A 12,903-nucleotide genomic window follows, 5' to 3' on the forward strand; every position below is an offset into this window, starting at 1 on the left:
TCAAAAGTTTATATATTGCATCAAGGACAATACGGTAACAGTGGAATATAGTCGTAGGAATTCAGTCAGGTATTTTTGAAAAGAATCCGAATTATAGTAAATAACATTGTTAGGTGAATGTAAAAGAGGAGTAATCAGAAAACAACTGTCTAAATATGTGTTATATAACGCTTACATCCCCACACATTTTGTTACCAGCATTAAACTTTAACACTACATTATTTTTCTGAACTTTATTAAATGCATCTAGTTGAAATGTTACAGCAGGTCTCACCATGAAGTTCCTGCTTTGATTGTATAATAAATCTACGATAATCCATGTCTGAGCAGAACATATGGTAGAAACATTGACGCAGAATAAAATCACACACAAGATAACATGTTAGTTAACAGGAGTATGGCTTCAGTACACTGAGGGTGTAGGTAGACACACGTTTCCACAGATATTCTCTGAGAAACGGCCACTTTGCATCAGTTTATTTTAAAAAAACAACTTATTGGACATATGTTAATGAAGGCAGAAATGACCGACACTGAGAAACTGACAGAAGCTCAGTGTAGTTACACTCACATGAGCTAGGAAATGTGAAATGCATTGTCTAGTTGAAAATGTGGGAAATACATCACAAAATGCAATTTTTTTTTTTTTAAACCATAGCAATACCAAATTTCCTGGTTTCCAAGTAGCAATACAGTCATTGAGATGCCAACTTAGTACAAACAAAAAGGCACTTAATGTTTCTGCAAAGTGACTGCTTGAGAAGATAATGCTTAAAATGACCTATTTCTTCATTCTAGTGTACAAACACTGACAAGTATATGAAAAAGAAAGTAAAAATATTCTCTCATAAAAGCTAACAAACGATACAAAACAATCCGCAGATGTAAAATATTTATAAACAGTGTATTAGTATTAATAGTGCAGTATCACATGATGTCTGTCGGAATGCCTAGTCTACAATGTGACATGCATAGTGTACATTAGCAACAATATACTGCTGCAGTTAGGGGACAGACAGTTGCTGACGTACGAGTCAAAAGCATAGAAATGGAAAGACATTTTGCAGTTTACATGCTCAGGATAATCAGGAAGAACACATGATGGCACCGCATCTCAAAACAGGACATATGGCAGTGTTATACAGCTGTATAACTTCTTCGATGGCCGTTAGTGAGGTGGCCGCGTTTGTTAATCGTGCAGCAGAGACAGGAACTGCCTGTGTCTGGGTTGGTGTGATGTTCGGAGAGACACCTGCGGCAACATCTGAATTCTGTCTCTGGAGCGTTAAGGTAGTATTCTGTGTTGCAGCATGTTAGATAGGCTTGCTTTGGTGTACAGACGGAGATTTCAACAGCATAGTCGAAAAAGGTCCGTGTCATATGCTCAGAGCAGACTGTCACAGTCCGGTGAAAACCATCTCAGGATAAAGTGATTTCTAATTTATCGGATGAACTGAAGCATTAAATGTTTCTTCATGGGTTGAGAAAATTCTACTTTCTTCCATCACTAGTTAACTTGGTTTCTCCTGAATAAACCCACTGGAGTATTTAAAAATGCATTGTCACAAAGCTGAAAACAAGGTGTCAGCAACATCACACAAAGATAGTGTTCCCTGTCTTCTTTCAAATAATGTCGACCATGATTGTGTTTGCGAGGAAAACAATCATTAACCGAAACTTAGACATTTAAGTTGCAGTTTGAATTTGCTTGTGTAGAGCACAGCGGATCACAGTTAAACAGGTTTGTCTTATTTTAGCCTCTCTCATGTCAGAAGTTGCACAAGTACGATATTGCATCAGTTCGTACTTTGCTGATCAGATCTGATTGAGCAGGTGACAGTCGAGTCCAGACCTGTGCCTGGATGTCACTTGTACTGATGGTTCTGATTTACAAGTTTAACTTTGAATGTGATATGTTTTAACTGGATAACTGCAGATCATTTAGTGGTAGAAGTAGCAGCATGGTACAGTACATTCATATTTAGTTCTTTTTACTAACTTACTGACTGATCTGATCCTTTGGTTGGTGTAAATCAGCTTCAGCTCTCGATGAGCACTTGATACTGTGAACGTGCAATTTTGGCTTTTACACCTGGATGCTGTAAAACACTTTAAATATTATTTTATCCTGTTATTTTACACGTTTGCACCAAATTCACACTTTTCCCGCTTTTACAAATAAAAGTTCTTTTTTAAATGTGTGATGTACCACCTGCATTGTTTCTCCACGGTAACTAGCTGCAAATATCAGCAAATATTAATCATGTTAAACTCTTAAGTACATGTACTTACAAGAAACCTCCACAACACAGCCAGTGAGCTCCCATACAGACTTTTTATGATCCGTAACACCAAGCACTAAGTACTAAGTACTTTTTTAAAGTGGCTTCACCCTTTCATTAGAACAAGGCACTGGCAGTTTAAAAAAGCAGAATAGTGGGAACACGCCCTCAGATCGTCCCCTGCTGACTGTAAAGAGTTTGTGCTAACTCATGCAGTTCTGAGCAGGATGGTTAATGTTATAAAGGGGATGTACTGAAACATTCTTGGTGTTCAATCCCCAAGAAGAGTTAAAGTAAAAAGAGGTAATGCAGTGGTTCTACTCTTTTGAGGTTTAAAGTTCTTGAGTAATAGCAGTAAAACTGCCTCCAGAGTGCTGCAGAAAGGTCACGAGATATCACACAGTCATCGTCTGAGGGTTTCTCTAAGGCTTGTCTCAGACTTATAAAGGAGGTCCGTCATATGGTGATCAGAATATTTTCTTTAAGGCCGTCTAATGAACAGCCACTTCAGTTTAACCTTGGAAGCATCGGTGTTAAAAGATCTTTTTGTTTTTTCACATTGCTGCACTCCCTTAATATACACAACTTCAGAAGATAAATATTGTCACACGCACTTAGATCCCTCGCTTGGTCCTTTGCATGTTCATATATTATCAGTTAAATGTCTCAAACTCATATCAAGTCTTTTCTTTAAATCTCAGTGTAAAATGTTCAGGTTTGGTCTTGGAGAGGAACGGGGCAGAGCCGCTCTGTGAGTTTAACCCTGCTCCAGACTCTCTGTCACTTGCACTGCAGAGTACGTGGGTGCAGACGCCTGTCGGGTGAAGAAGGACGCGGCTCTTTTTGGTTTCAAGCGTTTGATTTCTTTTCCTGAAAGATAAAAAAAAAAAGGGACAAATATAGAAACATTTCTCCAACTGAAGCGACTACAGGGAGACTGTCTTGGCACAGAAGCAGCTCACTCTAGAGAGATTACACTGTAAGTATGTTGGACTATTAATATAAACCATTAGACTCACCGTTGTCCACGTAGCTGATAGTGTTAAGTGAATGGACCCGACTGCACACAACACTGCTTTGTCTGTGCAGCATCCCGCGCCGTCCTCCACGTCCATTCTTGTTGCTGTCGTCTTTCCTGGCGGGCTGCGGAGACTGGCTCACCTCGCCGTCCGTGTCAGCCGCAGCGCCTCCCTCCGACGCAGACTTCAGCTCCACACAGAACTCAATGAAGCCGCTCATTAGCTCTGCCTGGTCCAAGAGAAAAAAAAAAAAAAGACAAGTTATTAAGTCTGATCCTGAGACGTATACGTAATGGACAGCTGTACTTAAGTTTTTGATGGTGCATTAGTGGACCACAGGCACGTGAGGGTCACACTGCCAGCCTTGGATTAGGGCCTGCTGTGATTATTTGTGACTGCCTCTACCATTATGTAACATCTCTTCACCATCTGTTGTGCTCAGTCTTTTTCAAACCAACAATCATTTGTTGTAATGATTTGACATTTTCAAACGTTACGCCACTCCAAGAACAAATGGGCACAGCAGCTGCACCCGATCTGAAGGCTCTCCAAAACACCAGGTGCAGTGCGCTCCAGAGACGGCTGAACGCTGAAAACATCTGAAGTGAGACGCACACAAGAGGACCACATCTGCCACCCTCTCCGGCAGCAAGACGGTCTTAAAGTGATGCTCAAAGTAAAGCAGAGATGGTGGAGGTGTCAGCAGGTCAGGACAGGTGCCGCCCAAAAAAACAAACAAGCCAATCACCACAACACACTCGACAGTTCTGAGGCAATCTAACCCACAGTACATCCGCCGGTTTGTCAAACTCCACCACACAGATGTAAATACATTCACATCAGATCATTTGTGAATTTAATTTAATTTCACAAACATTTTCTTACTTGTTTTGAGTAGATCTTTAGCAGCTTGTTGACAGGAGTACCGTCTTCCTCTCCATCAAACTCCAGCCACAGAATGTGCGAGTCCCCCTCCTCCTCCGGGTGGCTGTGGTCCCAGGAGAGCTCACTGAAACGCAGGCCGAGCAGGACATGCTGCAAGAAAACATGTTCAGGGAGAGAGAAGTCAGGATCGCTTTCACGAAGAGGAATGAGAGGGGAGAGAAAATGTCTGCAGTGTGCACGGTGATTATCCAAGTATGCACAGACATACGTGGTGAGAAACATGACGTTTCATTTAAAAAGAAGATCCAGCGCTCACCTTCTCTTTGACATCCATCACATAAACTCCCTCCAGACAGATCCCGATGTTGACAGCTTTGCGTTTTCCCCTCTGGAGGATCCCTTGCGCTGGTTTGTCAATCTCCCCAAAGAAGAAAGCACACCTGTTAATGTCGATTGAAAAACAAACATGATTCACAGTTATTTGAGGTGTGTCTATCGTTGCCTGTGAGTTTTAAAACTATCTTCTGTAACAAATATAAATGGCTCATTACACAAATGCTTACCCATAATAAGGCAGAGTGTGACATGTGTTGAGGTACTGGTGTAGGAGCTGTGTGGGCTCAGGAGGGCTTGCGGCAGATGTGCTGATTTTTCTGTACTCCCCCAACAGGTTCTGCTCCAGCCCGGCCTGACGGCTCGACTTCCCCCTCAGAGTGGAGAGGAGACCTCCACCCCCCATGGCAACATGTGCAGGCAGAAAAGAGGACAGCTTCTTCTCTCTGTGGAGAGCAGAGAAGACGAGTTCGTATCTGTGCAAACCTGGGCTTAATATTATATTCAATTCATAATTCATTTGCTGACATTTACTGCTTAATCTCATGTTGACCTTCGCTTCTGTTGCAGAAACAACCTACTGTCACTGTCCTGTCCTGTCCTGCTGTGCTGTGTCATTATGACTGTGCTGCAATAAAGCCACAGACCAAAACACATTGATGTCAAAATAAAGTTCCTTATAGTAAAAGTGTTGCCTCAAACAAGTGTTAGTTTTGACTCCTCTCTTCAATTACTACTACTCACCTACTGACATCAAAATCCTTAATATCCTTAATTAATAATAAAGGCGTGAAGTAATGAACCTGGAGATGCTCTGAAAACAGCTTCCGGTCTAATTTATAATCGGTAACCAGTGTTTACAATACAGGGAATGATTCAATCTGTAGATACCAAGATGATCTAATGTGACTCTACTTCAAACATTAAACATCATGTCATTTATGTGAACAGGATAAACTAAATGCCTCTTCTCATCTCGTCTACTGCTTTATGATCAATGGTCAAAGAGAAAAATTACGAAAACAAGATGTAATCTATGGACTATTGGGATGAAGCACTCATGTTTGTTTTGATGCAACATTCAAATTGTCCATTTAACAATCATTAAACACCAAATAAAGAGATGATGACAAACTAAGACATTATTAAAACACACAAACAAATACGAGACTTCCTTAAACATATTCAGTTACTGCTATCTGTAAGCAGCCTGTAATGTGTGTCGTGAGTACATACAAAAAGAACAGTGACTATACTCCTTTATTATATGTACAGTGTTTCATAGGCTCCGTCAAGTACCAACTGTATAATCCACATCCCCTTAATCACAATCAAGTCTCAAAAGGTTTTAAAGAGAAAAAAAGAGACACACTCTCATGATCGTCTCACTCCAATCGAAAATGTCATTTTGTTCATTCCTGCACAAACCAACAAGCAACTGAAAATTGCTGCAGTGGCTCAATGAGTGTTATCACCATAAGACAAAATTAAAGCCTCTTCAAACAAGAGAATCACTGCTGACCTTTTTCACAATGCCTGTTGATTTTCATCAAATTGCAGCGTTTTGTTGTTGATTGTGCCGAAGTACTCGAAGCTGCTAAATCGACCAGCTGCCATTTAAAACGTGGGTTTAGGGACATGAGTTCGGGGGTGCTTTTTACTGTGTCAATGGTTTTTCTAGTACACTGAGCTGCAGCAGGCGTCCTCTCACCGTTTGATAAAATCGACAGAGACGCAGATGTGTATTTTCTAAAAAGGCCAAACTGTAACCGAGTGAACTGTGAATTGTGAAGTTCAGTTAATTAAGTGCTAGAGCCAAAAGAACAGAAGGTCAGGTAAGATCATGTGTTGACAGAAAGGTCAAGTCAAATTATTTCCATCATGTAAAGTGACGATTCTCCTCCCAGAAAATGGCCGACTTTCACATTCTTATCAGTGTCTGTCCATATAATTACACCACCGTGACAAAAACATTCATACTTCAAATCATGGGTTTACTGCCAACTTCAGATAATAATTTCCATTCTCAAAGAGAGTTATCAATACCTCTCTAATATCTGTCTTTTAAATAGGAAGCTACAGCTTGTTATCTTAGCTTAGCATAAAGGGGAAACAGCTAGCCTTGCTGTCTACTGTTTAATCCGTGTAAAAACTGAAGAGGAAAATTGTTAATCTGGTTTCATGAGGGGGTTATGTACTGGTCAGTCTCTTGGATGGGAACTTTACACTTTAGTTGTAACTAGTGAGCTCTTCTAAAACTAGTTAGTGTGAATTAAGCAATCTGCACAGACCAGAGAGCTTCAGAGGCACTGAAAAGGTAGATTTTGTTACCTTTGGACAGAGCCACACGGTTTCCCCTTGTTCCAGCCTTTACGCTAAGATAAACTAAACTAAGCTAAGCTAAGCTACATGTCCAGGCTGTAGCCTTACATCCAGTGGTATTGATCGTATCATCTAACTCTTAGCCAAAAAGTGAAGTCAAAGAATCAACAATGTGAAAACAAAAATACAAAACTAAACACATCCAGAATATGGTAAATTTTTTTAACCAGCCTCTTGAACTTACCTGATGGTAGAAGTAAACTGTTGGCTGTCCAGACTAGATCCCTCATCAATAGCAAAAGACAAGGCTCCAAGACCCATCCAGTGCTCGGGATCGCAGGGGTATCGACCTGTGAGGATGTTGCTCCTGGCCTCCTCATACAGAAGTTTCAGCACTCCTTCATCATCGAGCTGCTCAGGAGATTATCAGCAGTTATCAGGACAGTTAGCTCAGAGTTTGTCTGAGTTTCTTTTATTGTAACATACTGAAGTCGCTTCTAATTATCTAATTTAATGGTTTTACAACGTGTTGATTACAGTTTGCTTCCTCTGTAACTTTGGGTTTCGAAAAATAAAGATTATTATATAACACAGCAAAACATTTTTACCCCAGTAGCCCCTCTGAAACAGTTCTGATTTACAGGAAATCCCATAATGACCACGGCAGTCTAATGGCTTTCAGACATTAACCAAATATCTTCATTTACACCCATTGAGTATTTGTAAGAAACAGACCCTTACTACCAAGTGATGGATAACAGTGTCTTTATAATTCACTTGTATATAAGAGTAATGAATGTTTTGTCGAGGTAATATTACCTGCAGCTCTTTAGATTTAGGATAAAACACATTCCGTCTGTACTGGAGAAATGGCTCATCTGAGGAAAGAGCAGAGGACAGTGATGCATTAGGGTTAGGTGACTGTATTCTCTCATCATTCAACAGGTGAAATTCAGCCTCATCACCCAGAGTGGAGGAGTGAGGGATGAGAGACGAACACTGCAGTAGATGTGGGGGTAACATCAAATCTACCACTCAAGCCCCCTCCAGCCCACTCTGCTCTGGCTCACAGTCCTGTACTGTGGGTGGTATCCCTACCTACTCTGCAACAACACATAACAGCATCTCAATGATTATGCAATGCATTCGTGATCCTTTTTGTTTTATTAGCAGTAACTGTCACTGTGTCACCCGTTCTTCGATATCACTGGACGAAAAGCACTCGAAGCACATGTGAGCTGTTCAACTGGTAGAGTCATGAGAAATAACAGCAGACTGACACTTCACCACACGTCATTTGTGGGTGACAGTTTTGACAGAGCAACAACCAACGGTTGTACTTTGTAAAAAATAAAATCTCAGTTTGGTCTAATCCCAGTTCAGTTTAACTGAAGGTTGTGTCCTTGACCACATTCATATGGGACTTACTCTGGCTTTCCGTCATCAGTACTATACTCGAGAGTGTACTGTATAACACATTGTAACACACTGTGTCATAAAGAGAATGTCAAACTGTATTGTAAGTATGCATTATAATTTCCTATAATCACAAAATGTTTATGATCACACATCATAATGCTTAATGATTGTTATATGACATATTACATTTAAGGTTTGTAGCACCCCTAATAATGTATTATGCATATATAACACATTATAGGTATAAGATTTATTTGACCTTAGATTTACACCTACAACCACCACATTATTTTCATTTACTAAATTGTAAATGAAAATAATCAGTAGTTGCAGCCATAAATTATTGCCTTGAATAACCAGTTTATAAATTGTCAGAATATGGTTCAAAATGTCAATCACAATTTTCTAAATCATTTTCTGTTGATTGACTAATTAAATTATTTTGACAAACTGTTTCAGAATAACTAACTTTAAAATAATAATGTTACATACTGTACATGGCCAACTCTGTATGACGGGCTGGTATCTTCTTTGAAACGTAGTATATAATGAACACAATGTTCATGTTTTACAGTGTGGACTGGATTGTCAACACATTGATCAGGTCCACTGAATATCCCTCACAGTAACTGTAACCGCTCATGATGCAGTTTGACTTTCTACATGTTCCAGCCTTTTCTTTTCCTGTTCAGCCACAGGTGTTTATTGCTTATTGTGCCAACTCCCTTCCTTTTCCCTTTATTTATTCCAAACAAACCTGACAGCACCTTTATCCTTTATTTACCCTGAATAAGCTACTAAGCACAAACGATTTATAAGTAAGCTACAAATCCAGAGGGAACAGCTGCAGGAAAAAGAAACAGGCTGTGCTCAGCATACATAGAAACACACAAGGAACCAGGTTATTTACGGGCTTCAGGCAGGAAATCAGAGAACAGATCTACAGTGGATATAAAAACACCATTAATGTCAGACATCTACCATCTTTAATGTGACTTTGCAACAAACACAAATACAGACAAAAAAATGTTTAAAAAAAATTAATTATTAGGAAATATTAAAAAAAAAAAAAAAAACCTATAACATCCTGATTGTATAAATCTGCACACCCTATCAAACTAATACTTTGTGGAAGCACCTTTTGCATTTATTAGAGCAGCAAGTTTTTGTGAAAAAGTCTCTGTTCACTTGACTGTAATTTTATCCCACTCTTCTTTGCAAAAAAGTTCAAGTTCCTTTAAATTGTGAGGGGATCTCCTGCGCACGGCCCTCTTCAGGTCATTCCACAGACGTCCAGTGGGACTCTGGACTCTGACTGGGACATTCCAAGAGTCTGATTTCTCTTCTCTGAATCCATCCCTCGGTCGACTTCGAAGCACTTTGGGTCACTGTCGTGTTGGACTGTGAAATTCCTCCTCATTGTCAGCTTGCTGACAAAGGGCAGCACCAAAATATCTTAATATGTGGAGTTATTCATCATCCCATCTACATATCTTGACTCTTTTGGCATAATGTGGATGGGCTTTCATGTTCCTTTTTATGAGAAAGGGTTTCTGTCTTGCCACCTTAACCCACAGCCCAGACGTGCAGAATAGGGGAGATGGTGATCACATGAAATACGTGACCCTTCATGTAGCTCCTTCAGTGTTGCCATTGGCCTCCCTGAGTTTTCTCCTCTTCCATCATCAACTTTGGAGGCACGTCCTGATCTTTGCAACTAGTTTGTGGTTCCGCATTTCCTCCACTTTATTATGATGGTTCTGACAGTGCTCCATGGTACATCCAATGCCTTCGATATTCTTTTATATCCCTCTCCTGATTGGTACTTTTTAACAATTAGATCTCGCAATTAGATGTTTCTTTTTTCTTTTTGTAGACCATGTTCTCCTTGTTGAATGCCACCCCAATCATTCAAGCAAATCTTACAAGAACAGCTGACTTTAGTCTGGGTTTAATCAGAATCCCTTTCACTGATGGCAGGTATATACTGCTGTACTCGCCAACAGACTTTATTGTTGAATGAATATTCAATAGAACTTTGAACACAGCTTCTTTCTCCCTCTGGATTTGTGTTTGTTTGAAGGTCACATTAAAGATGGAAAAAGTCTAACATTAAGTTATTTTTATTTCAATATCTGTACCCTGAAAAGGTTGTAGTCTTTTTTTCCGTCTTGGATGGAGTTTTTAAATTGACAGCAAAGTGACATGACGGGTTTAGTCAGGGAGCCTTACTTTATCTTATTGTAAACATTTTTTACAAATAATCTACTGTTCATCTGCGGCTATGAAGTTATTCTTTTCAGTTTCATGTTTACTTAATATAAGGCATATTTAAGGCATATTGCTTTTCTTTACACTACTATCACAGCCACTCTTTCACAAACCTGAATCAGAAATCAGGTTTCCTGTTTTGTAAACACAGCAACATAAAGACCAAGCTCTCACCTTGTGAAATGTCTTCCTCAGAGGCCTCAGTGAAACGATACAGCAGGTCCTGCCACTGCCGACACAGTTTGTATGGTTGATGCCTCACCTTTAACTGCAATTCTGAGGAGTGTGGAGGAAATAAAATGTAATAGTGTTTCCCTGCTCTGATTCTTCTGATATATCTAACATATGTCTGGTCTTTATCATTTGGGCCCAGGCATGTAGACACATATTCTGCCTGACATCTTGTCAAAGAAAATAAGGTGTTATCTAATATTTGGTATCCACTTTTTAAGAAAGAAGCATCCATATGCATCTCAGCATTCTGATAACATCATTGTTTGCCTATCATTTGAACAGATGAAGAGTCGGAGCATTTATGAATGTAGAGTGTGTTGGGAAAAAGTTCTTACCCAGCAGTGGAGAACACAACCAGAAGGCAAAAGCATCCTGTGCAGACTCAGGAATATGGAGAGCCTCACGAACACTGCGGCCCAGCTCCTGCACAGTGATACTGCCAAGCCCTTCTACAGATAAGTGGACTGCACTGTCACCAAACAGGTATATAAGTACATCTTGAGCTGTGTGAACAATCATAGATACACAAAATTAAACAGAAAATAAACAACATTTTTAAAAGGAAACAACTGGACAACACATTTAAATTAAAATTCAATTTGACGTTAATTTGATACAAATGAAAAGTACTGCATGTTTAAAAACACAGAGGGGGGATTTATTTTATAATTTTCTGCTCCATACCACGGGAAAGTGTTGCAGAAGAAGCAACACTTCCTCTTTGTGAGTGGTCATCTGACGAGTCTGGAGGAAAACTGCAGTCGTCTCCTTCCATCTCTAATCTGAAACACGCAATGACCAAACTCAAAACCTGTCACCACATTTATACAGGGCAGAGCAGTATTAATATGATGGGTAAGAAAAACAAACATAACAGCACAAAAAAAGACCAGACGTACCAACTAAGCAGGGTATGTGCATGTGGTGCATAGTTATATTTAGTACACTTGCTTTGGTCCTATATACCTTCAAAAAAAGACTTAGTTATTACCTCAGAGATGACTAGCCAAATACTTGCAACATGAACTGGTGGGTCTTTGTCACTGACGCATACCACTTCACCCATTTCCTTTAGTCATGTTTCAATAAACAAGTAATCAGGCAAATTTAGCCCAGGTTTCACTGAGCACCAGTGCCACCATGTGGTATTAGACTGGAAAAAAACCCTGTACAATCAGAACATCCCAATCGACCACTGTTGACCTCACCCTGCTAAACTGAAATGATCGTTTGGTCCCAACGTTTCACTGTTACTCAGTCCCATTTATAAAGTATTTCCATAAGGCTTTGAGTTTTAATACTATAGTCTAAGTAACGTCAGAGAGAGGTGGTATATACAGAGATATCGCGGCAACTGCCCGATGGCAGTCAGTAAGACCAAGGTTAGCTTGCTAAAATCTGACTGGATTGTCCTACACATGCCCAAACAATGGCTGAGATATTCCAGAGAACAACTCAACGCCACTAAACTTCATTTCGTTAGCGTTAGCTCAGTTAGCTTGAAGGCAGGGGAAGCGACCGTGTTAGCTACTGACGCATTGACAGTACTATGATACTTTCAGACCTATTAATACATTTCAGTTATCCGTTGACAACATCTTGGTCACCTAACATATCTGTTAGTAGCTAACTTTTGGTGTTTTGTCCAACAGTCCAATACAGCTACTGTTAATGGCAAGTGATGGAACAAAATGTCTTTGTCCACCTACCTGCCAGTTGACATTTATTTCCTCCACTCGCTGCTTATCCTGGATATGATCCCGCTACTTTTGTAAATAGTGTAGCTAAATACATTAGCTAATCAACGATTTGCTGGTATTTCCTTGGCTAGCCAGCTGTCTAAAACTAGCTTTCCGGGCAGCTGCGAGACTGACGGACGAACGATTCTGTTGTTCTGAACCACTCTTTAGTGGGTGTGACAGTCACTCTGCAAGAATAGAAACACCTCGATAACTGAAGCACTCGTTAATGAAGTAGCTGTTAAAATATCTAAGACCAAATATTTAAAGATATTAGTCAGGAGCTTATTTTTATAGCGCCTCGCTGACAGATTTTACAGGGGACCGGTTCAAACTTATTTTTTTCCCTCACCCGAGGTGGGCTAAGTCCCTCCCCTACTCTGCCTCTGATTGGCTTAT

General features: G+C 40.0%; 1 protein-coding gene across 1 annotated transcript; it reads right to left on the bottom strand.

Annotated features, from left to right (window-relative positions):
* Positions 1-879: 879 nt before the first annotated feature.
* On the bottom strand, positions 880-12,656 carry frmd8 (FERM domain containing 8). Its single transcript, XM_022745751.1, has 11 exons — positions 12,475-12,656; positions 11,450-11,547; positions 11,101-11,268; positions 10,706-10,807; positions 7,661-7,719; positions 7,086-7,252; positions 4,750-4,965; positions 4,503-4,626; positions 4,187-4,336; positions 3,302-3,530; positions 880-3,152 (listed from the first exon to the last, which is right to left on the bottom strand). The coding sequence occupies exons 1-11, from the start codon at positions 12,486-12,488 to the stop codon at positions 3,040-3,042; spliced, it is 1,440 nt and encodes a 479-aa protein (XP_022601472.1). The 5' UTR covers positions 12,489-12,656; the 3' UTR covers positions 880-3,039.
* Between the last annotated feature and the right edge of the window lie 247 nt (positions 12,657-12,903).

This window comes from Seriola dumerili, unplaced genomic scaffold (assembly GCF_002260705.1).
Source record: "Seriola dumerili isolate Sdu_G_001 unplaced genomic scaffold, Sdu_1.0 BDQW01000091.1, whole genome shotgun sequence".
Lineage (NCBI taxonomy): Eukaryota > Metazoa > Chordata > Actinopteri > Carangiformes > Carangidae > Seriola > Seriola dumerili.